The 24599-nt window shown below is 44.2% G+C and overlaps 2 protein-coding genes across 2 annotated transcripts; one reads left to right on the top strand and one right to left on the bottom strand.

Moving 5' to 3' along the window:
* Nucleotides 1-5375: 5375 nt before the first annotated feature.
* On the top strand, nucleotides 5376-7006 carry LOC125525757. Its single transcript, XM_048690765.1, has 5 exons — nucleotides 5376-5655; nucleotides 5835-6005; nucleotides 6195-6275; nucleotides 6499-6633; nucleotides 6754-7006. Exons 1-5 carry the CDS (start codon nucleotides 5392-5394, stop codon nucleotides 6796-6798), a joined length of 696 nt encoding a protein of 231 aa, XP_048546722.1. The 5' UTR covers nucleotides 5376-5391; the 3' UTR covers nucleotides 6799-7006.
* A 1299-nt stretch (nucleotides 7007-8305) lies between these two features.
* LOC125525756 (sulfite oxidase) lies at nucleotides 8306-13724 on the bottom strand. Its single transcript, XM_048690764.1, has 12 exons — nucleotides 13513-13724; nucleotides 11878-11993; nucleotides 11707-11769; nucleotides 11586-11622; nucleotides 11393-11474; nucleotides 10742-10860; nucleotides 10569-10664; nucleotides 9860-9970; nucleotides 9682-9783; nucleotides 9060-9107; nucleotides 8731-8946; nucleotides 8306-8641 (listed from the first exon to the last, which is right to left on the bottom strand). The coding sequence occupies exons 1-12, from the start codon at nucleotides 13585-13587 to the stop codon at nucleotides 8513-8515; spliced, it is 1194 nt and encodes a 397-aa protein (XP_048546721.1). The 5' UTR covers nucleotides 13588-13724; the 3' UTR covers nucleotides 8306-8512.
* Nucleotides 13725-24599: the final 10875 nt, after the last annotated feature.

Raw genomic sequence — 24599 nt, 5'->3', positions numbered from 1 at the left:
CTACATTAATTCCATATCATCGTTAGGCAAAAATGGAAATAATGCATATTACTCATAAACAATGTGATGATAGTATTTCTATTAAACAACTTTACTAAGAAATAATAATCATCATCAACTTTATTGCAGTGAACAAGAAATATACATTTCTCTAGTTCAAGAGCATTTCTTGATCTTTATTTGTTCTCTGAAAATTGATCGCTTTGATAAAAATTTTATCAGAGATTTAAGTTTTAAACATAAGACTCATAGAATTATAGTACTGTTATCATCAGCGTTGGTCAGAAAATAACAATACCATATTTTAACTTTAAAACAAATATATTTCTTTTATCATATCGGAAACTATCTGCATCTTATTTCACCCACAGGGGAAAACATTGCTAAGAACAGTTCTTCCAATTAAATTTTCCCATTCCAATTTAATTGGAGGATAAAACTTTTTCTTTGCAGCGGAAACTTTCAAGATTCTATGCAGAAACAATTCTATACTCTTTTACTCTCTAAGCAATTTAAACCGATTGGTTCAAAAAAGCATTAGAGAAGCAACAATTTAATATTTTACTTTAGTTCTATTCACTTTTAAAGGAGCATTTTTATTTTTATTTGCAGCGGAAAAACATGAATAAAAAAAGAAATTCATGAACTTTTTATTCTTTACAGAAACATTTCTTTGACGAAAATAAAAATTCATGAACTTTATTATTTTTTTCCTTTATAAAATTTATGAACATTTCTTTTTCTGAAAATTTCCTGTTTTCATTTTTAGAAACTTTTTCTGTTTACTTTTATATTTCTAAACAAAAAATTTCGTTGGAAAAAATTGAATAGAAAAAATAAACCATGTGACTTTTGCCCAAAAAACTGGATAAAAACTGCCGTGCGCGCCTCTATGGGCCGAAACCGGCCCATCCGCGCTTCCGCCCAGCCTCCTAAGCAGCACAGCGCAGCGCCCGACCTCCCGGGTGATGCGGCCCATGCACCTCCCTTTCGGCCTAGCAACCCAGCTACTGCTCTAGGGTTTCCATCGCGGCCGTCCACAGAGATCCGACGGTCACCCGCTCATCTCGCCCGAACAAAACCGCTCAGCCGGCCGCTCGAACAGAACCCTAGCGCCGTTCTTTCCCACGCGCGCCGCTCTCCTTCTCGCTCTGCGGCGGCGGCACCTATTCAGGTTGCCGGGCCACCGCACCGCGCCCGGCCACCGGCGACGGCGACGACTGCCACCGGGCTGCGCCGCGACACTCTTTTCCTTCTCCTTTTCTTTCGTCCCTCCTATCCCACGCCTCCCGACGCGAGAGAGAGGCAGGGAGATGCGGCGGAGCCATTCCCTGCTCCCCTGTGCGCTCGCGGTTCCCTTTGCCGCCGGCCAGCCGCCTACGGCGAGGCTTCCAGGCATGGTGAGGCTCCGCCTTTTCGTTCTTTTCTTTTCTGTCTTTCTCTTCCACCACTACCCAGCAGTGAGAGAGAGGAGCCCGACGGCGGAGCGGTCGGCGGTGGCGCCGTTGCCATCCCCCTCGCCGGTTGCGCGTCCACCTTGCGGTGAGCGCGCCGCCGTCGAGCGGTTTGGTCGCGGCGCCCTTTGCCTCGTGTGGGGTGGTTCTTCGTCCCCGCACCTCGGCTTGCCGATGCGTGCGGGGATCGAGAGGAACAGGCGCGGCCTTGCGGCGGCGCACTTTGCCGGCGAGTACTAGGCCCTCTCTCGTCAGATCTTTGCCATGTCACTTTAGGGCTCTTTGGGGAAGGGAAAAAAATTCTGTGATTTGCACCGAAGATCCTAAACCAAACATGTCTGATACCATTGATATACCTCGCGGATCGAGTAGGTCAGATCGTCGGTGGTCCTACCTTCTGTTTGTCCAGACGAGCTCGCACCAGTCACCATGGTGAAGGGGCGGCGGCGTGAGCGCGAGTGTGCCTGGGTGGCGGCGGTGGTTGAGCTCCCCGTCGTATCGCGCTAAACCCTAGATCGGTAGGGATGTAGGTGGGGTTCTGGACGCACGGTGAATCTCGTGTTGCGTGCGGCCGGCTCCCCCACCCCTTTATATAGCGCGGCAACAGGGGCCCACCAACCATGGTTAGGTTCAGCGCTCCCGATCAGGGCGCGGATCAAGGGCCCGTCGAGCCGTTGGGCTCGATCGGGAAAAGATCAACCTAACAGGGTTTCCTATTTCTCACTCAAATTTGACCTTCAACTTAGTTTTACCTTGTGATGTGTCACGCACCGGAAGCTTCCCCCATCGAAATGGTTTTTCCTTGTTTTTTTATTTTTTTAACAATTTACAGGTTTCTCATTTTTCTGTTTTGGGGTTTTTATTTTGCTAGTTTTTTGGGTTTATCGGTTTTCTGGGGTTTTCTGGTTCTCTATGTTTATTTTGGTGTGTTCCGGCGTGGATCACATGTGCGCTTTCACCTCACGGGAGCACATACGTGGTTAACGTGTAAGTACATGTGTGCTTTCACCTTGCGGGAGCACATGTGTGCATCACCCCATGGGAGCACAAGTTAGTTCACAAGGGAAGCACATGTGTGCTTCATGCGGGGGATCACAGGTGTGCTTTACCAGCAAAAGCACAAATTTGTTCAGTATGGAAGTACAAGTGCGCTCCTGCAGGGAGCACATGTGCACTTCCTCATGGAAGTATAGGTTAGTTCAATTGGGAGCGTATGTTAGTAAAGTTTGTAAGCATATGTTAGTTCATTTGGGAGCATAATTTTGAATTTCAAGCCGAAAAACGTTCGTCACAACATATTAACATGGGATCTAATTTTAAAAATCTCAATGTTAGAAATACAACGGTGCAAACATTTTATAGTTTGGACGCGTGGTTCATGAGATATTTTATAAAAAAATCAATATTATATGAAATAAAACATAAACACCAAGACTCCCATCCCTTGCACGTGAGTGAGAAAACCCGCCAAAACCCTCTGGTGATGACAAGTGACACACATGCACTGCACCACTTATCACCATCGAAGGGAGTTTAGGATAATCTTTGCAAAAGGTACCATTAACGGTACAACTAGTCGACGCGTCCCCCCCCCTCCCCCGGCTGGTTGGGGGTGCGGTAAATTTTTCTGGGTGTGGGAGCGCTTTAGCACTCCACGTCATGCGCCCAGTGTCCCCACGTGGTGTTTGACATTTCTTGACATGAAACTATCTTTTAACGTTTTCTTCTCTTATTTCCTTTCCTTTTGACTTTTTGGTATTTCCTTTGTTTTTAGGGTTTTTTTCTCATTTTTTCCGACGCACATGTGCTCCTCGTGTGCACTGCATCACATGTGTGCTTCACATGGGAGCACAAGCGTGTTCTGTCGTGGAGCACAGGTTCACTTGGAAAGTACGAGTGTATTCGTGCGAGGAGCATGTGCTTTACCCATGCCGGAGTACATGTTAGTTTACTTGGGAGCACTTGTTAGTACAGGTTGAAAGCACAAGTTAGTATTGTTAGAAGCACACACTGAAAGCACTCATGCTAGTGCCAGTTGAGAGCACACATTGGGAAGCACATGTTAGTTTTAGTTGGGAGACGAGTTAGTTTACATTTGGAGCACGGGTTAGTACCAGATGGGAGTACAAATTTGCCCCAAAAATGTTTGTCAAAAACCTATTAACATGAGATTTAGTTTAAAGATATCGACGTATATCGACATGAGATTTAGTTTTGAAAATATTGACGTGAGAAACAATGGTAAGAACGGTTTCTAATTTGGACGCATGGTTCAAGAGATATTTTGTTTTAAAAAAGGATCAAGAAAACACCAACCGATCCAACCATCCCTCGGTCGGAAGAAATCTCACTAAAACTCTTAGATTATGACAAATGACGCACATGCGGCGCCACTTGTCATCGCTAACCCTTGACACACTAATTATTTCTATTATTATTGTTTTTGTGAGAGAAACTAGTTGTTGTTGTTGTTATTATTATTATTATCTGACAAGTGTTTCTGCCCATGGATGCCGATGCAATACTGGGTATACCTCTTTGCATTAGTGGAGTAACCGATTTCTGCTCAAGGTACTTTGAACGAAATGGCCATTTTATTGTGCAATCCACATATCGTATGCTTGTTGATACAAAGACTAGAGGAGAGAATTGGCTCGATGGGGTCCTTGGATCATCCAATACTCAGCAAGCGAATAAAGCATGGATAAATATATGGAATCTCTCGGTTCCTTCCAAGCTGGAAATAATCATTTGACATTGGCACAACAATCCTTACCATCAGGTGAGCTTTTACATCATCGACATATTATCACTACGAGCAGCTGCACTCTATGAGGGTGCTAAGACTCATAAAGGCACTCCCTTTTGGACTGCTCGAATTCTTGGTGAACCTGGGCTTTAAGCCAGGAGAGCATTACAAAGAGTATGGCGGCATGCACTGAACCAAATGCCAAAAAACTAGCTTTTTCAATAAACGAGTCGTTATCACATGCATATTTTCACCTGGTTGATCGTTACTCTATGGGCAATATGGTTTTCAAGGAGAAAGGCAATCCACGAGGATATACATCAGAGTATAATTTCTATTCATCATTTTGTCAACTCTTACAATGCTGAGCTAAATGCTATTCAAGACCCAAAGGCTAGCCAGCCGATACAAGTTCATGATACCGGAGAGAAGTGGCTTCCTCCAGGGACAAGCAACGAGAAAATTAACATAGATGGAGCTTTCAATCAGAACGACAGCAAGGGCACCGCTGCTGCTATATGTAGAACAGAGCAAGGAGTTTATGTTGGAGCCTCGGCGATTGTGGTGCAGAGTACCAAGGACCCATCAAGCCTAGAAGCACTCGCTTGCCGAGAGGGCCTTGCACTAGCCGATGATCTTTCCCTCTCTCAAGAATAGTTGTTGCTTCCGATTGTCAGGTTGTGATGAATGACCTCAAGGAAGGTTCATCCGGGGCATATGGTGCAATCATCAGAGAAATAAAGGAGCGTAGGAATCATTTTTCAACAAGTATAATTTAGTTTACGTAGGAATCATTTTTCAACAAGTATAATTTAGTTTATGAATGTAGAAGCTTTAATTTTGATGCTCATTCTCTCGCAAAGCACTGTTAATTTAGATGTTGGTAGGCATATTTGGCTGGGAATACCTTATGACCCTGCTGCAGTTCCTGTAAACATTGTTTATGAGTAATAAATAATGTGTGTTTTGCCTAAAAAAACTAGTTATTTCTATTTTTTTAGGGGTACTAGTTTTTTTTTTTTGAGGTGAACTAGTTTTTTCCAGTGATTTCGGTGAGCCAGCCATGCTGCTAGTGGATGGGCCTGGTGCGCAAAATGGCCCTTCTGATCTCTGAGCTCTCCACAGTTAAGGCCCATGGACTACTTTCAGCCCGTTAGCAATCGACATTGCCTTCGCTGCTACGCAGTCATGTCTTCTGTCTTAGCCCACAAGGCCATAGTCTCCCCCGCCCGCGGCGGCAGAACACGGCCGGCGATGGAGCACGGGACGTCATCGGCGGCGGCGCTCTGGGGGCACGAGCACCTCCCGCTGCTGGCCCGCGCGCGCTCCAAGGACTCGGTAGAGTACATCCTGCAGGCCCTTTGGCGCACCCGCCGCACCGGCCTCGACGCCGCCGACCGCGCCATCGTCCGCGACATCCTCCAGCTCCCCTCCGACTCCGAGCTCGACCCCGTCCGTACCTGCCCACTTCTCATCTCTGCTCCCCCCCCCCCCCCCCCCCCCCCCCCCCCCCCCCCCCCCCCCCCCCCCCCCCCTCTTCCGCGCCGCCGCTTGCGCCGGGTGCGAGGCATTTATGCGAAAAGCAAGCAGCTTAGCCCTGTGCTCAATGCATACACTTCTCTCCGTTGCAGCTCTTGGTGTGCCTCCGGATACTGACCCGCAGGTGCGTCCATGACAACATCGCGAAGGAGGAGATTCCGAAGCTTTTCCCTGCAGAGGTGTTGCCCGAGCTGCAAAGGCTGCTCACTTTGCTCCTGCAGAAGTTTCAGCCGGAGTGGCGAGAGGACACCTTAAAGGATCAGGTAATACAGACCTGAGCAGCAACGAGGGGCTGTCTTATGAACATTTAATCTGAAAAGAATGCAATTGATCCAGTACTGAGGTCAATAGTTAGCATGTTTTTAGCTTTATCCTTTTCGTGGTGTTTGTATCTGCTTGTTATTGTCTGAAGGATCTGTGGTCTCAGTTTAGTGTGATGCGTTATTTTGTAGGCATCCGCGGCGAATTCGGGAACAACAAAAGGCCACTTGAGTAAAAATCAAGACGCGTTAGAGCAACCAGCTACTGCACAGGTTAGTTCAAACAATTGCTATCATGTGCTTTTGCATAAATGCCTTGCCATTTTGCTGGAAGTTACTTGATCTGTGAGATGCTTATTATTCTTTTGTATGTGAGAGTTCAATGACTGGTCTGTGAAGCTCTCCGTTAAGAAAACTATTTCAGTAGTTTTTGGGGTGCAATCAAGATATATTTGATGAAAGGTGTAATTCGTGTGAATCATCATGTTCCCTGCAGATTCACTGTGGTGCATCATCAACAAAGGTGTCGTCTGAATCAGGAGAGAAAGAAGGGAAGCTACAGTTAGCTAAGGATTCATTAGACAAAATGCTCAACGATGTATACCCAGTCAGGGGCAAAGTGTCAAATGCTGTGAGTAATGATTCTTTAGACAAATGCAGAGCGTTGGCTGATTTATTTTCCCTTTTGCAATTTAACGTTTTTGCAGACTTGCAGTGAGTAATATCAAATGTTTCTAACCATCTTTTGCAGGGCAATACCAACGGGGGTCATGGAGAAGCAGCAAGAAGCACTTAGGAAAGGATGATTGTGCTGCTTCTTTTTTAGCTCCGAGGGCATTTTTTAAATCATTGGTAGATAACATCTTTGCAACTAGAATTATTGTGTTCTTTATCAGACAGAACGCAACTTCTGCCATGTTCTTCGGTCTTTACTGGTCTACGCCCTAGGGTTGATGGCAACATTGGAAATAAGAGCATCTCCAACAGCAGCCTATTTTAATGCATTACCGTTTTATGAGCTTTTGGACCCCCAACCCCCCAAAAAAACCTCCAACAGCTGCTCTTGTTGGAAAATTTTGCAAAATGTTTTTTGTGCAGCCCAAAAAAAGGCAGCGCCGGCTGTGTATTTGCGGCATGCACACGGCTGCTGCAAACGCAGAATCGAGCCACGCACACCCAACTGTTGCCATCCGGAACATTCCCGCAGCCAATTCCCCTCCCGCGCTGCCATCACCCCCAGCGGATCCAGACACTCCCGCCACAGCTGCACTACCATGATGTCCTGATCTGTCGTCCCCCTCCTCCAATCGGCTGCACCGCCGCCACAACACCCATTTCCACCCGCCGTCACGCCGCATCGCCCCACCGACAAATCTGCACTGCTGTTGCGCCGCATCTGTCAGATGTCGTCGAAACGTGTGAAGAGCAAGTTCAGCTACCGTGGCGTTTAGCCACTGGAGTTCGGCCGTTTCAGCATCGAGTTTCAGCGTGACGGCCGACTGTATTGGCTCTGCACCTTCGAGACGGCGAAGATGGCCGCACGCGCCTACGACATCGTTGTGTGGAGGCTCAGTCGGCTGTGGCACGAGATCAACTTCCTGGTGATCGAGACGCGGGCGGATGTGAAGTTCATCGGGCTGCCAGTGACCAGTGAGTCCCGCCCGACAAAGAGGAAGACCCGCATCATCCTCGAGTAGAGGGACGCCAGGGAAACCAATGAGGCGGTGATGGCAAGGTTCACGAGGGCAAACCCGCACCTCATGCAAGCGAAGGAGTTCTTCTGAAAGAGGGACAACGAACACAAGAAGGCGGAGCGCAAGACAGAGGGACAACAAGCTCGAGTTCGGCAACAAGGTTGAGCTCGGCGATGAGCATGACGAGTCCGACAACATTGACTAGGACAACCTGTAGGGTGTTCATAGGAGTCTATTGTAATGTTAGAATGATATAGTAGTTTAGATGTTCATTTAATATATGCAATGTTTGAATGTTCAAAACTTTTAATGTTTGAAGTGAACTATGCAATGTTTGAATGTTCTAAAAAAAATTATTTGCATGTTTGAAGTGCCCCATTTTAGGGCAGCCGTTGGAGATGAAGATTTTCAATTGCCCAAGTCATTTTTTGGTGCCCTAGAATAAGGCTAAGCATAGCGAACATGCTGGAAAATAACCCTATTGAAGAAATAGGACAACTAAGCACTAACCACGATAATTCTCCATCGAACCACCTGCTGTTATGCCCAAAAATTTGTGGTTCATGCTCAATGCTGACACATTCTTAAAGCACTTCAAACATGCATTCGTAAAGCACAAGTCATAGCGATTTCCTCATATCATATCAGCCAACAAAAGCAGTTATTCGTAACGCTGGTAACAAACCAACACAGTTCCATGACAAAGTCTATACGAAAATCACAGAAATTAAGCTGCAGTAGCTTTATTATTTGGAGATATCATGGACTCAGCTGGACCAGCGTGCTGCTTGTTCTAGGCACATCAACATACTTCCTTCACATTTTGGATCTAGATACGCATGATGTATTCTGTATTTTGATCCGATGCCAAGATGTGTTGAGGATTCCTCTCAGATTCCATATGTCCTCCACGTTTTCGGGTTGAATGTTTGCGGCCGAATCCACCTGTTGTCCACGAGGCGCATTTTCAGACTCATTAATCTGAGCAACAAAAGAGTGAAACAGTAATGCTTCTAGCGGGGAATTCTACTTACCGCCTTAGCTACTATCTCGGCATTTGCTGGTATGTCCAATGTGGCCTCAAATAGAACCCATGCCCACTTGTCGCTTTGAGCTCCATCAGAGACGTATGGCACATTGCTTTTCTGATATCTATGAGCTTCAACCCATGTTTTACCCCCATCAACAGATATATCTACTCTCTCAATGCCGCGGCCGCCGCCTGAGACTGCATATCCAGCAATTCTAGCCTGCATAGAGCATGCAAACCAGTGTGTACAACTCATCAGAATGTACTGATGCTACCTACACAAGCTGCAGTATCAGCTTACGCATCCCTTTCTATCATGGAAGTAATGCTAACCTTTCCTTCCTTGATAACATCCACATCTTCCAGGGTGCAAATAGCAGACTGCTTGGTCAAATCCAAAAAGAAATTAAGATAAAATAGACTTGACTTCATTAACACAGAAGCAAAAAAACAAAGGTTTTATGAGAACTAAGTGCTTCAATGTTTCATAGGTGCATCCTGCAATAAATACATAAACAGAACAAACTCATGGTAGATTAATATCTACCAGAATACCAGCTCCACTAATCATAAAAGGCCACATCTAAGGCAGGACACAGCATTCTGTTCCATAAATTTAGAACCCATCTAGAATATTCTTGAATCCAATGTAGATCATTTTAAAATGGCAGATAATCACAAGGAAGGAATATGCAAACAGCCTCCGGCCCAGTATCTGCCTTCTCTATAGTAAATGGATATGAGACTAATCAACTTTTCTGTTCACAGGGCATTATAAAAAAATTCGTAACTGCAGTATATTGTAATGTCTTTTATTTGCGTGGATTTAGTCCATTGTAGTTGACAAAGAAAAAGATGTTTAATAACATCTAGCAGTGGGTTCTGAGTATAACTACATAATTTACTAACTGTGATTACTTCAACAGACAAGGGAAGAATTGCCAGTACATTATACCTGCACAGGAAAATCCATTTGTGGTCTTCTAGTTGACCAATTAATATTGTCCCAATCTACGGTAGGTGGGAACATCTTGTAATCTTTTTGCATAAAAAAACCCTGGTTGAAAACAGCAATCAGTGTTTATTCCCAGAGATTATATTGAAGAGGTACTGCACTTAAATTTTCAGTAAACCTGGCATTCTTCCTTGATTATGTTGATGCTGTCAAGCCATTTTACGGAGCGTGCACCTATAACACCAGGTACGACCACACGGAGTGGATATCCATGGTCACGATTGATGGTCTATACATCGTAAATCACGGCGGGTGAAATACGGAACATAGCAACACAGGAGCCATAACAGCAGAATATTTAGCCAGATAATAAGGTTGCATCTAAATTTGAGCAAAGAACAACTGACAAGTAAACATTTGATAAATCAGAATCTGGTGTAGCAGTGCTAGATGGATAAAGTGCGACACAAAAGCCAACGCACAATAAGCTTAGGGTGGATATATATGTTCAGCAAGAGAAGCTTCAGGTGTTGTTTTCATACTAAACACTCTGCCTTAGGAAGTAAACACCTATATATGCATAATACGCTATTATGTTCCAAGAAAAACCTTATACATATTATGGTATCACAATATGTCAAACTATTGACTCTATTTCATCAAAATCAGCTTCAAAGAAACAAATGCATTAGGTAATAATTAAGTGCTAACAGAAAATCATCTTCAAAGAAACACATGCATGAACAAAAAAGTGAGAAGCAGCAAGCAAAAACTAGGACAAAAACATTCGGAATAACTGATTTTGAAAAATAGTCTGAACCCCAGAGGAACATTAAATCGGTTCAGCTTTCAACTATTAAAAGAAAAAAAAATCAATGCGCAATCACCTCTCCATTCATTTCATATGCGAGTAACACATCAGCATCAGGATCTGTTGCCTGCTTTAGTGGAATTGATGCCTTATAGGGGCCACCTTTCTCCTCCTGAAATACGAAAGTCTCAAGATTACTGAGGTAGGCTACAAGGATTGCTGCTGATCAATAAATACAGACATACTCACTTTACACCTGTCAACACTGACAAACTCAACATGTTTGCCTCCTAAAGATGTGACTGAACTGAGTTTATGTATTCCAACTAGTTCAAGGACATCAGATAGTTTTGCTCCACCCCAAGTTGCTGGAACGATTAGTGCAAAGGTAAAAACATTGTAGAATAACCAAACTACTACCTCTGTTCCAAAATATAAGACGTTTTTGCAGGCTAAACTAGCCTACAAAAACGTCTTATATTTTGATACGGAAGGAGTACAAGAGAACAAAATTGTATCTGAATTATATAAGATAATTGGTGAGGGCGATTCAGGCCCATTTTGTTTTTTATGTGCCATATAATAATCAATCAGGGTATTGTTCTTCATTATGTAGATGAAACAAAGGTACACAGAATAGTCTATGAAAGCACTGAGACTTATAGCAGAAACCTAATTCTAGGGCAAGTAAAAAGGCTCACGATACAAGTAAACTCCCTCCACTTGTACTATTGTTATCCCTACAATTCTTGTGGTACGCTAAATATGTTCATGCAGTAATGGTAACAGCATGCCCATTTCTGGGTGTCAGCATTCAGAAATATGGGTGCATTTCTATAATAGAATTAAAATGCATTCCTTACATTCAGAAAATTCAGATTACCATAATGCGCCTCTTACCATTTCCAAGAGCAGATACATCCCATCCAACACCTCTCACTTTCCGCACCTTACTCATTGCAGTTCTCTTATTGCCTGCACACTTTTATATAACAATTATATTGTTAGATCACTATTTACTAGCAATACTCATACATTAGCCACCATAGAAATTAGAAAGATAAGAAAAGCATTAAAGGGACTTGTCGCAAACCTGTAATGTTGCAGTGACATTGTACTTCGGAAGCATCCTGAGTGTGAAATTTGTGTTGATTATTTACTAAAAGATAATAAGTATTTGAAGGTGCATGATAAGAGATTAAGAAGAACATTACCTAATGTCATCCATGGACAGCTGGATATGCTTATTCATGAGGCCACTGATGGAAACACTGTATCTGTTCAACGGTCATATAAAAGTATAAGGTTTGGTCCTACATTAAGGGTTTGTAATATAAATTATAATGATACATGATATGTATAGTTCTTTCTATAAAAACGGAAACCTTGAGATATCATCAACTTTGGGAATTGGTCCATGATTCCTCTTGTAGAAGAAATCCACTGGGGTGATATAAGATGAAACTAACGCAGATCGATGAGGCTCAGCATTAAATGGCTCCTGCAGAAAAGCAGACAACCCCACCAGGTCAGTGCTATAAGATTCAAATGAAGTGGGGTGAAACATATTGCGAACGTGCTAAATAGAACTCCTCTATTTCTTGTCCTTTCTAGGAATCAGGTATTGTTTCTATAAGCAATGACTTACGACAAAGCGTAGGAATGGGTTCCAAGACAAACTGAGAATACATCAACCTAGCCCGTCCAAATTAATCCAAAACACACAGACAAGTCACAAATGCGTACTTATTCTTTTTTTCCCATCAATATAAAGGAAAAGTTCCTGCTGCACAAGAAATGGTACTCCTATAGAATGTTGTAATTAATTCACATACATGTCACATACTCCCTCTGTCCCCAAATACATGACGCATAAATTTAGTCAAAAATTCAATGCTTTCTAGGTTTGACCAAATATATAGAAGAAAATATCGACAACTATAATATTGGATGAATACATTATCAAAATATATCTAATGATGAATATATTGATATTGATTTGGTATTATTTATCTTAATATTTTTGTATACATTTGGTCAAACTTAGAAAGCATTGACTTTTTGACTCAGTTTATAAGGCATGTATTTCCGGACGTAGGGAGTAATCTGGTTCTACATTTGTTTGAATAAAAAGTTTCGCCAATTGCATGCGTCTAATAAAAAAAGTTTTCTTATGTGTCTTTTTTCTATCTTCCCATTCATCTCCGCTACACCCCTCGTCTTCTAATTCCTTCCGTTTGACTAAGCAATTCTCTATAATAATTCGCAAATCCAAATCTGCTAATTGTTCCCTAATAGCAGCTGCTCCTGTTGCAATTTTCTGATTTTGAAATGTTGCAAAGCCTGGGGTAGAAGAAAAGGGAGAAATGTTGTGGTTACAGGATGCAACTTCCTCTTCAAATAAACCTCGTAATCATATGCTAGGCCCTCCAACTTCTTAAGAAGGAAATCCACATAAGTATTTTTCATACATATGAATAGAGACCATTACGACGAAAGTTCGAGTTTGCGTGTTTCGAGTCAACGGTCAAGTTCCTCAAACAAATCTCCTAGAGAAATCAGCTCACTCCATTCCGACAACTTGTGAGAAATCCAGGAATAGCTGTTGTTGCTAAATGCTAACTACACGTAGCAGCAGGCTGGAATCCCAGTTGGAGTGTACTGGAACGAGGACTTCATCGCCCTAATCAGAACTGGAGAGGGAACCCCGATCGTACGCCTTGGTACCGGCAGTCGAACGCGCACCTCATCACTATACTAAAATCCCGAGCCTAAACACGGACGCCCGATTGACGGCTCATATCAGCAGCCGGACGCGCCATGGCATAAACGGCGACGCCCGCGATCACCCCCCCCCCCCCCCCCCCCCCCCCCCCCCCCCCCCCGCCCCGACGCGGCGGCGCACAAATCCAGCATCCCCAGGCCGCGAATCACCAACCCATGCCGCCGCCCGCGCCGCGACATGCCAAACCCACCCGCGCGACCGAACAGCAGGTACGAAGGAGGGCGGGCGAACCAACCTTGGAGTTGATCCTGAGGGCCGGGTGGCGCGGCGGCTCCTCTGCGTAGTCCGACGGCGCCGTGAGCCCCGGCATCTCTCTTCCTTCGTCTTCGCTTGGTCACTGACCGTGGTTCTGGTTTTTTGACAGGCACGCACGGGGAGTATATTTTGTAGTCGCAGAATTTGGGTGACGATGACACCGATGATTGTGGGTGTGTGGTGAGTCGGGAACTGCAAAGCCGCCGCTCCATGGCCTAACATTCGCTGTGCCATGACATGCGGGCCCTCTCGTCTCTGAAACAGGGGTCTGCCCCGGTTTCATTTCGTTGAAACGAAACCACAGAGCGTTTAGCTACATTGTTTCGTTTTATACGAGGCGAACGGCTCTCTTCATTCCATTCTCTTTTTTCTTCCTTTTTTAGAAAAAAACGTGAGAATTTATTATGATTATTTAGACAGATCATTCTCAAGTCTGCCTATGGTCTCCGCTGCTAGTAAAAGAAAAAAACTTAGGCTGCGTTCGGTTTGGAGGAATGATGAAGGAAATATGCACGGAAATAAAAAGAGAGGAAGTTATACTGAAGTGCCATTTGGTTTGTAGGAAAGAAGTGATTTTATTCCATAGGAAAGTTTCTACAGCTTGTACTTTCACAGGAAACTAAACATCCATCACAAGCATGGGAAATGAGAGTTGAGGCCTACAACATGAGGGAGAAAGTTCATGCATGACAGTTATTAATTAAAACATTGTATCCTGGTTGCTGGGTCCCATTTTTCTGCATGGCCTTTGTTTCCTTTCCCATGAATAGAGCAGTTCCAAATTTTTTCCTTCACATGTTTCTACATTCACAGGTTTCCAGTGGCACCTCAATTATATTCATATACAGTTTTCTTTCCTTTGTTTTCTAAACATCGATTCCGAACGAGGCCTTAGCCGTTGAGCAATGTCACATATAATAATAGTTGCATACGGAATCATTACCGTGTGCCTCACGAATAAACTTCTTCATGTCGGCCGCCTCTTTTTTGGCATTGGCAAGATCATCCTTCGCTTGTTTTGAGTTTCTTCAGTAAATTGTCGTTCTCTTGTCGAGTTTTCTGCATCACGAAATAGCAAACATAAAAAAATCGGTCACTTATGCCCAAATTAAACCTCGAGGGCTACCGGGCTTCGCGCTTTTGTAATTTAGATATATTATAACTGAGCACCTTTCCTGCCCTCTCAGGCCATTAGCATTCGTGGCCGTTGGATCGTCACTTTTGGGCGTTTTCTGCCATCCGATTGTCTCTTAATTGCACCCCCCCCCCCCCCCCCCCCCCCCCCCCCCCCCCCCCCCCCCCCCCCCCCCGTCGCTTCGTTCGATCCTAACGAGCGCTAACCCTTCTTGGGCCGCTGCTCTGGTGGCTTTTTTCGGCTTCTGGGATTAAATTGGACCTACCAGGCCTGTAATCGTCCCTTTTTTTGACTGGGGACTGTAGGGAAAAAATCCCACAGCATATCAAAACTTTATTAAAAGGCAAGACAAGTACAAGTACAAGGGGGATTACAAGGGGTAATCAAGCTAATCTAAATAAAAGAGGAAAAACAACAAACAGGCTCAAGGTGGAAGAAAAGAGATCCATTTAAGGAGATCATCCTTATAAGCATGCTTAACCCTATATTGCATTAGAGCAATATCATGAAGAAAAGCTGTTCTCCATTTATTAAATCCAACTCTCTCATGCCTAAAGACCTTACCATTTCTGACAATCCATATATTCCAGCAAGCTATAAAGACCACTTCAGTGAAGAAAGGTTTCCTAAAACTCCTGTTTGCATTGCTGACCAGCTCCTTCATCGAGTCACCTGATGACCAATCAATTTGCAAATAGTTCCAAACCCTGACACTAAAATTGCAATTGAAGAACAGATGATCTCTTGTTTCCCTAGTCTGCAAAGGGCAGAGAACACAGTTTACTCCATCCTCCAAATGCCAATGCCTCCGTTCCACCATATCTTTGGTATTCAGCCTATCCATAATGAGCATCCAAGCAAAAACCTTTATTTTCATAGTGCAAGAGGACTTCCAGATCCAAGCTGTCAGGGGGTTGAAAGATTGTGACACAAACACATTGGAGTAAAAAAGCTTCGGAGAGTATCCCTTGGCAGTGCCATTCCAAAGCCAAATATCTTTGGACCCAGTGACTCTATCATGGCTTTCCAACAGAGATTGAAGAATAATCAGCTCATCAAAGGCCTGGCTAGACAAAGGAAGATGGAAGTGGTGATACATGTCCTAAGAGTCCAAGAAATCCTTAACAGAAATCCAGGGATCTTTAACATATGAAAAAAGCCTGGGAAATCTGAACTGAAGCTTAGAGTCCTGATCATCAAGCTTCCAAGTGTCTGACCACATGAGTGCAGTGTCTCCTTCATTTATCTGAACCCAAGCACAGTCCCTAAAGTTTTGCAAGACCTTGCATATATCCTTCCACCAGAAGGAGCCACAATCAGAAGTTCCTTGGGGTACTCTGCCATGATAGTAAGAGTCCCAAATTAAGGACACCCAAGGTATATCCTTTTTATTGAGGAAGTTATTGGCATGTTTGAGCAGTAGCGCCACATTCTGAACACCCAGGTTGAGAATACCAAGGCCTCCCTTGTTTTTTGGCCTGCAAATAAGGTCTCAAGCAGCCAGAGAAGGAGCAGGTTCACCCCTATTTTTCCTCCAGAGGCATTGTCTCTGAATTCTCTCCAATTGCTTTAGAATGCCAGCAGGGACAACCAAACTACAAAGAAAGAAGATAGGCATAGAAGATAATGCAGAGTTCAGAAACTGTAATCTCTCCCCCTGATTTAAAAAGGAGGAGCTAGCTGTCATTCTTCTCTCCATGCAGTCCACCAGAGGCATGAAGTCCACCATTTTAGGCCTAGTAGTACCTACTGGCAGCCCAAGGTATGTGAAAGGCATTTTCCCAATTTGACATCCAAAAGCAGCAGCTAAATCTGTCATGACAGCAGTGTCCACATTGATGGGAATGATAAAGGATTTATGATAATTCACATCAAGCCCAGTAGACACAGAGAAGACCTTCAACATGTCCTTCAAAGCAATTAACTGTACCTTGTCAGCAGGCAAGATAATCAAGGTATCATCAGCATACTGAATCACAGGATAGTCCTGGTCATGACAAGGTATTGGGAGATGAAGTATGCCCCTTCTGAACATGTCATTAATTACAGTCTGCAATAGGTCAGCTGCTAATACAAAGAGCAGGGGAGAGACTGGATCTCCCTGCCTAACACCCTTTTTGCATATGAATTTCCTACCAGGAACACCATTCAGCAGAACAGATGAGGTACCTGTAGACAAAAGTTGTTTCATCCAAAGAATTCACTTTTCATTGAAACCCTTATATCTCAAGATTTGGACAATTGCCTCATGCTCAAGAGAATCAAAGGCCTTCTCAAAATCCAATTTAAGTATGACAATTGGCCTCTTGGACTGATGACACTGGTGTAAATACTCAAAAGTCCATCCAATACAGTCCTGAATAGTTCTGCTTTTTATAAACCCATACTGGTTCTTGTGGATACACTGCATTATTACCTCTTGGAACCTATTGGCTGCCATTTTGGAAAGGAACTTAAGACCCATTCCTGTTAAAGAAATAGGTCTGAAGTCCCCCACCTCCTCAGGTGAATGTTTCTTAGGCACCAAAGTGATATATGAATCATTGATGTTCTCTAGATGAGCAGTACCATCATAAAAAGCCTGTGCCAGTTCATAAAAATCTGGAGAGATAATGTGCCAGCACCTTTTGAAGAAAAGACCATTAAAACCATCTGGACCTGGGGCTTTATCAACTGGCATATGTTTGACAATCTTGTCCATTTCCTCTTTCTCAAAGGGCTTAGTGAGAACATCCAAACCCTCCACTGGAACAAGTAAAGAGGAGAGATCAAAGCCCATGTGGATACCCCTTGAAGAGCCCATTCTATTTTCAAAACAATTCCATATAATACCCTCCATTTGAGAGTGGTCAGATACAACAGTGCCATCAGGTAGTTTTAAGCTAGCAATATAATTCCTTCTATGCCTCTCAGTAGCCATAGCATGAAAGAACTTAGTGTTTTCTCCACCCACTTTTATATATCTGATAGTACATCTCTTTTTCCAATAAAGCCATTGAAGGTGAAGCAACTTTTCCACATGATTCTTAACCACTCTTCGAAAATTAGATTCATGCCTGTACAATGATCTGAGCTCCTCAAGTTCATCTAGTAACAGAATAACCTTATTACATTTACAGACAAGCATTTTCAGTTAGGAGATGTTCATCTGCCATCTTTTGAGACACATTCGCAGGGATTTGAACTTGTCAGCTATTCTAGCTGTGATATGTCCCTTTCTAGAAGTTCTTTGCCATGAAGAGTCAACACAGTCCATAAAACCCTCGAGCTCTAACCAATAGTTCTCAAATCTAAAAATGTTAGACTTGGGAATAGAAGTTTTGATTGAAACCACACATGGCACATGGTCAGATGCAGTTTTTGCGAGGGGCGTCACCTCAGTCATGGGATAGTCAGATATCCAATCAACAGAAGTGAAAAACCAATCTAGCTGCTCAAGGAGGGGATTATCCTGCATATTAGACCAAGTGTATGATCTGCCTTTGATGGGCAATTCCAAAAGGCCCAAGTGCCCTATAATCTCATTGAAGATAAACATGTCATTCAGGTCCCCTCCAGGGAAATTTCTGTTATCCAGCGAGCGCAGAAAATTGAAATCCCCCAGGAGCAGCCAATTTTCATCCACTGGAATATTCAGGTGGTATAACAAAGTAACAAAATTATCCCTCGCTTCCCCCTGACAAGGACCATAAACAGCAACAAGAGTCCACCTCTCATTATTTTGTCTGGAAACAAACTCAATCACTACTGATTTCCAATAAGGTCCCCTCAAAAACAGAGGAGTTCCAAACAACTATGATTCCACCAGAGGCCCCCAAAGAAGGAGCAAAAGCAAAACTGTCAAATCTTTTAGGACAAAAACTTTTAACTGATCTGGAGTCAAAAGAAGCACATTTAGTTTCCTGCAAACATGCAATTGCACAGTGACTCTCATCGATCTTTTGCCTGACAGCTCTTTGCCTAGTTTCAGAGTTTAAACCCCTGACATTCCAGCACAGGACATTCCAGCTTTTACATTGAGAATTCATAGATAAAGATCATAAACAGGTCCCCAAACCACACAGCACACAATGCCATGTGTCCAAAAGCCACATTAAGGTCTGAACCAACATTATTACATATCCAAAGTTCAGAAAGTAAAGACATGCAGGGAGAAAAATTTGGGGCTTGCAAAACCCAGCATTTGGAAAGCACACTATTCATTGGAGGCTTGGTTGGTTGTGGCAGAAGGGTCCACCATAAGTGCATCCTCAGTGAGCAGAGTTGCATCAATGTCCAGCTCCTTGCCAATAGCTTGCAGATGACTGACAGGAGTGGGAGGAGGGACATCTCCATATGCAGTGGTGCTGGGCCTCTCAGCAGCAATGGGCTTAGCCTTGGGCTTCTTCTTCTTGGGCTGTGGAACCAACTCATGGAAAGTGGGCTTAAACCCATCACGCTGGGCCGAGCTTCTGGTACATCTGCTAACAGACGTTTCAACCAGAGGTGTTGGCGCCAGAGTTTTACGAGGCCTCCTTGGTCTTGCGCACATAGGTGGAGAGGGGACAAAAGCAGGCGTAGCTTCATCCGCGTCATCTACAACAAGAGCTCTTGCCACAGGTCTAACCGGATCCGGCTCGTTCCATGTCAGTAAAGGAAGATCATCAGGCTGAAAAGCAAGGCTCCATCTTCTCTTGACTGGCGACAAAGGTTTAGGCATTAGAGGTTGCGGTACCTCAAACACCACTGGTGCATTCAGCAAATTCTCAAAAGAACGCCTCCATATCATTTCAGGGGGCAGAGGGGGTCCAAAAGGGACCTTAATTACAGGTTGAGTAAGGGCCACAACATCAATAACTGGGGGTTGATAAACCACGATCGCCCAATTGCTAGCATCTTCCACTTCCTTGGCAATGTTCTCCCGGTCACTTCGGGTTTCCGTTGCAGTTCCACCAACTAGATTAACTGCAGGTGGCTCCTGGAGCTGCACATCTGAACTTGGCTGAGTAGAGCTTTGCTGTGCCGAATCATTGAAAACCATGGACTCTTGGTCCTCCACAACTGGTTCCACAGCAGGCTCATCCCAGTTGCCCCAGTTGTCCTCTTGATCATGGGCAGGAGCAGGCGGCGGTGGTGGCACATCGTTCCACCCCAAAGCAGGGAATGGAGGCAGGATAAAAGGCGGCATTTCTGGAAAGGGCACACCAGGCAGCGGATGAGGGTTGCCATTGATGGGCATCAAGTACTCATCTTGGGGCATTTGCTCAGCGAAATTGGCACCCAGAATATACAATGGCGCCGTCCAAGACACTCTGGCACCACCCCAGGCTGCATACTCCATGAACACCACGTCCCGGGGCACAAGAATATCCTTCGGGAAAGATGCAAAGACCAAGGAGCGCACCAGATATGGGTCCTCACTAATCCAATGATGAAACTTTCCAAAGGTGTTAACTGCTGCCTGAAGACCATTCTCATTGCGAAGATCAAGCGGAATCCCCAAGAACATAAGCAAACCCTGTCGGAAACCCTGAACACCTCTAAAAGATTCCCCCTCATCATGCTTCATAAACCGAACAAAACGATCATTACCCAGGGACTGAGGCGGCATCTGAAGAAGTGAAAATCTGACAGCAGCATCCCGTAGCTCAAAAAGACCCATCGATCTAATCCAAGGTTGAGCAGACCTCACCAAAATCCCATGAGCTTGTAGCCATTGGACAACTTCCTCCCTAGCAACCCCAATCTGATCAGGAGGGGGGATGGGCATTACCTCGGCCAACATGAACTCCTCATGGCGACGCACAATTGGGGTATGTGGCGTCACGAAGGTTCACGGCACTCGAGCCTCACCGCCATCCACAATGTGGTGCCCCGCCGGTACATAGAGCAGAGGGTCAAGGTGGAAGTTGGCCATCAGAGAGGCATGCCCCGAGCTTGCAGCAGACGGCGAGGACTCCGGCGGAGGTGGGGTTTCAGGCGGTGCAGTCGATGGTGTTTTGGGACCAGGGCTAATGGAACGGGGCGAATGAGTTAATGTAGAAGTGCAAGAGAAGTCCAAGTTTGGCAAAAGTTGCGTCAGAGAGATATTCTCGGTGGGAGCTGAGGGATCCTCGGAAGTTGCAACATTACCGGGTTTCGGTTTCCAAACCAAGCCCAAGATCTATGCAAACCGGTTGCAATCTTTTGCAACATGCCCCACCCGCAGACAAGAGTTACAGTGCAACCCGGACGTGCACGCCGTAGCAAAATGGCCCTTGCGCAAACATTTTTGACACGTTAAGATTTCATCCACCATATCTGAAACCAAATTATCGAACTCAACTGCAGCTTGTTGAGAGGAAGGAATAGTGGAAGGCCCAGAAGGTAACACCAGCCCAACTTGATCCGGGGCACGTGTAGATGACGGCCCAACATGGGAGGACACGTCCACATTCGAAGAATCATAATTACCGCCCGAGATAGACGGCGTCCGAGTCGCATTAGGAGGGAGGTTCCCAATCGTACCAAAAGATATGGATGGAGAGGTTGACGTCCACCGGAGTTCAGCCGGCGGCGGGGGATGGATGACCACCCTTTCATGATCCGGGAGAGTATACCCCGCATCTTCAATAGTTTGAATACAGTCCTGTGTGGCTGGATAACGATAACCACGGCAAGCAGGATAACTCTGGAACGTTGAAAAAGAAAGCTTCTTGGCTTGGGCATGAGTAGATCTTACCGAGGACTTTTGGGGCTTGGAATGCATGGCTAGCATGCCAAGGGCAGCTCGACGTTTGGAAGGACTAACAAGTATCCATTCTGCATCACATTCCAACTTCCAAAGCTTGAACTCATGGCCCCAATTTGGGCCCCCATTACCCCAAAGATGGAAGTAACATTTAAAATGATCACAAGAATAAGAACGGAGCTGAAGAACGATCATAGCCATAGCCTTGCAGGAAACTTGAAAGCCAAAAACCTTATCCTTGAGCGGAAAAACCATAAACTCAATTGCAGAACCCCCAATGGCCGCCTCAATTGCTGCTGCCACTGAATCTTCATGCAAACGAAAAACATGCCGCCCAAAAGAGATTACCATGGTGAAGAAGCCCGTGTCATCCATGGGATGTACCGTAAAACCAGTATATTGAAAAACCTTATCCGCAAAAACCAAGCCCTTGGAGAAATCCAAGCCAAGAGTGGATCCAACATCGGAACCCATGGAGATGGGTATTAGGAGGTAGATCTTAGTGCGCCGGAGAGATCTAGTGGAGAGAAGAGGAATCGTCCCTTGCGGGGAGGCCGAGAGACTCTCTCACGCGCAGCGGCTGGGGCAAGCACGACCCATCGGGAAAAAGAGCAGATGTGCGAGATGTTGTCATTTCTCCTCCCCGCAACCACTCCTGCGCGTGGCGGCCAGGGTTAGTGATGTTCGATCCTCTGATGGGGAGCGGTGCGAGGCGAGCGGATGCAAGACATGGCTGATTTCCGATCAGACCCCATTCCCCCGACCTCTTTCTCTTCCTCCTTGTCTAGCAGGCCATCGCGCTACACCGGTGTCGACTTCGAGCGGCAGCGCACCTTCCCTGACCTCAACCTCGAGCAGCGGCACCGCCAAACTCAGCATCCCCTTATGCGCTGCCGCCCAACATGGCCCTCGTGCTACCGCACTGCTCCATGCTGGCTATAGGTACAACTCGTATTCCCCTCTTACGCAATATGCTCGATCGTATATCCCACAAGCAAGTCATGGCTGCAGACGACCTCACGCAGCATAGTAGGATCAAGAATATCTTAATTACATGAGAATTTTGACATAATCCAAGGCCCCCGACACTGATCGTAGATACACTCAGATTGAATCATGTGAATTCCACAGTATCTACACAATATATTTTTTCTATTTATCCTAGGAATCCCAAATAAACTCAAATTTCTCTCTTTCTTTTTTATATGATGGAGTTGTATCTTTGAAGTGTGCACTGTATGTTGCTGATAAGTTTTTAATTGGTTCTTTCTCTTTTACAAAATTAGGCAGAAAAGAGAAGAGCAGATCTTTTTTTAGTTTAACAGAGAAAAGTTGAAACATGAAAGACGCTTCAGTTCTGTCAGAGGAATGGACGTCCAAGTATCTTGTGTTTCACTTTGAGGGGAAACCGCATCAAGAAAAAATCAAGAATCCGTTGTCTAACAAGGTTTAATAAATGTCTATGCATTTCTCTTATTTATTTTATGTATTCATTGCTCATTGTTTATTTCTCTCTTCATCTTTTGAAATTAGTACAAAAACCAAACATATTTCCAAACTGTTGTGCAGAAACTAATATTTGAATCCGACATGAACAACGAGGATGGTTATCTGCTTCTTTAAGCCATCCAATGTCTCATCAATTCCTTTCTTGGCAGCTCCTGACAAAATACATATTCATTGTTTCAGAAAGAAGTGAGCCTCAGTTTTACCTAAATCCTTCAGCACGGAATCTGCAAATCATTTGTACATTTTCTCTTTCTTTTTTCCACAAGATATTTAGTATTAGTTTATATGCATACTGCACATGTTAATGTTCTTTGTGATTGAAGGCTACCTAAATATGCTTACAAATTGCATCCTGCTCGGGTTTTGTTTTCATTGCAGATGCATACCAAAAAAGCTTGCCATTTACATGATGCACTTCGAGCCATTGTTTGACCAATCTGAGCATTTGTTTTATACAGAATTTTACTACAAGCCTTGCTCTATTTGTAGAAAAGGTTAGCACACTGACTTCAACTGGTACGCGTGGGGGTGGGTTTTACAGATCACAAACCTGAATGTGATATTGTCATTTTAAATTGTTATCTTGCCCGTATTTGTCTTCTGTCATCCATCAATTGGCGTATTGTACTATAAATCTTCCTATCACTTTGTTCAACAGAACCCAACTTTTTGTTTATAAATCTTCCTACCCTGGTTTGTTCACTCTACAGTTTAGAATGTACTTTGGACAAAAAATGTTGACATTCTCCGTTTGGCTCTTTGTTTAATCATTCTTATATTGTGATGCGGTGCTACATAGAGTTACGTGAGCTTTTCATTGTGTATACCCATGCTAAAAACAGGTATGTTCTCTTAAGTAGTGATAGGCTATCAATTATTATGATTTACATACGCCGTACATTTTTTAATTATATTTATTCATGCATGTGACTCTTTATGCCAACTTTGAGGCTGTCAAGCCAATATCTACAAAATAATTGTCCCTGGGAGTTGCAAGATGCACTGTTTAGTAGTTGGGTCATGATATTGTCTTCTCGGTTGCTAATAACGGAGCACAATACAAGTTGAGGAGAGAATACTCTTTTATTATGATGTTGTTCAAATGCAAACTGATAATATATTGAAGTGGTACATCTGGAAGATAAATTTCCATATGCAGCGATCTTCGTTGAGAGAAAAAAGGAAATCTTGCACTTTGCCCAAAATTCTTGTCATTTAATATGATATACATAGTATACTCACTACAGTTTGTGCTGGTTGTTCCATCTTGGAAGGCATTCTCCAATTGCAACCAAATTTAGGGTCCATTGGCTCTCGACGCTGTTTGGCACAAATGATTGTGAACCATCACCTGGGCCATGAAAATTTGAACTGGTGATCTCAAGCGAGAAATTCAACGTAGTTGAATTATAGCTTTTTTGACTGCATATTAGCCTCTTCTCCTATAGGAAAAGCTGAATTGCCAGCGCTTATACTCATTTAAATACATTATAACTGAGCATCCTTCCTGCCCTCTCAGGCTATTAGCATTTGTAGCCGTCCGATCAACACTTTTAAGCGTTTTTAGTCGTCCGATTATCACGTATGCTCGGTTCGCTCGCTACGAACGAGCGCTACCGTGACGGGCCGCTACTCTGGCGACAATTTTGGGCGTCCGCTGTTAAATTGGGCCTAATGGGCCTGAGCTGTCTATTTACGTGCATCCAAAAGGAGC

This window comes from Triticum urartu, chromosome 7 (assembly GCF_003073215.2).
Source record: "Triticum urartu cultivar G1812 chromosome 7, Tu2.1, whole genome shotgun sequence".
In the NCBI taxonomy this organism is placed as follows: domain Eukaryota; kingdom Viridiplantae; phylum Streptophyta; class Magnoliopsida; order Poales; family Poaceae; genus Triticum; species Triticum urartu.
Note: the sequence above shows the minus strand (reverse complement) of the source record. Positions and strands in the feature narration are given on the sequence as shown.

Bases quoted from the DNA above. Each gene is read 5' to 3' on its own strand.
- LOC125525757 (XM_048690765.1), top strand. From the start codon at position 5,392: ATGTCTTCTGTCTTAGCCCACAAGGCCATAGTCTCCCCCGCCCGCGGC. The intron at 5,656-5,834 runs GTCCGTACCTGC...TCTCCGTTGCAG, and splicing joins CCGACTCCGAGCTCGACCCC to CTCTTGGTGTGCCTCCGGAT. The intron at 6,006-6,194 runs GTAATACAGACC...GTTATTTTGTAG, and splicing joins AGGACACCTTAAAGGATCAG to GCATCCGCGGCGAATTCGGG.
- LOC125525756 (XM_048690764.1), bottom strand. From the start codon at position 13,587: ATGCCGGGGCTCACGGCGCCGTCGGACTACGCAGAGGAGCCGCCGCGC. The intron at 11,475-11,585 runs GTTTGCGACAAG...GTTATATAAAAG, and splicing joins ATGTCACTGCAACATTACAG to TGTGCAGGCAATAAGAGAAC. The intron at 8,642-8,730 runs GTAAGTAGAATT...CGTGGACAACAG, and splicing joins CCGAGATAGTAGCTAAGGCG to GTGGATTCGGCCGCAAACAT.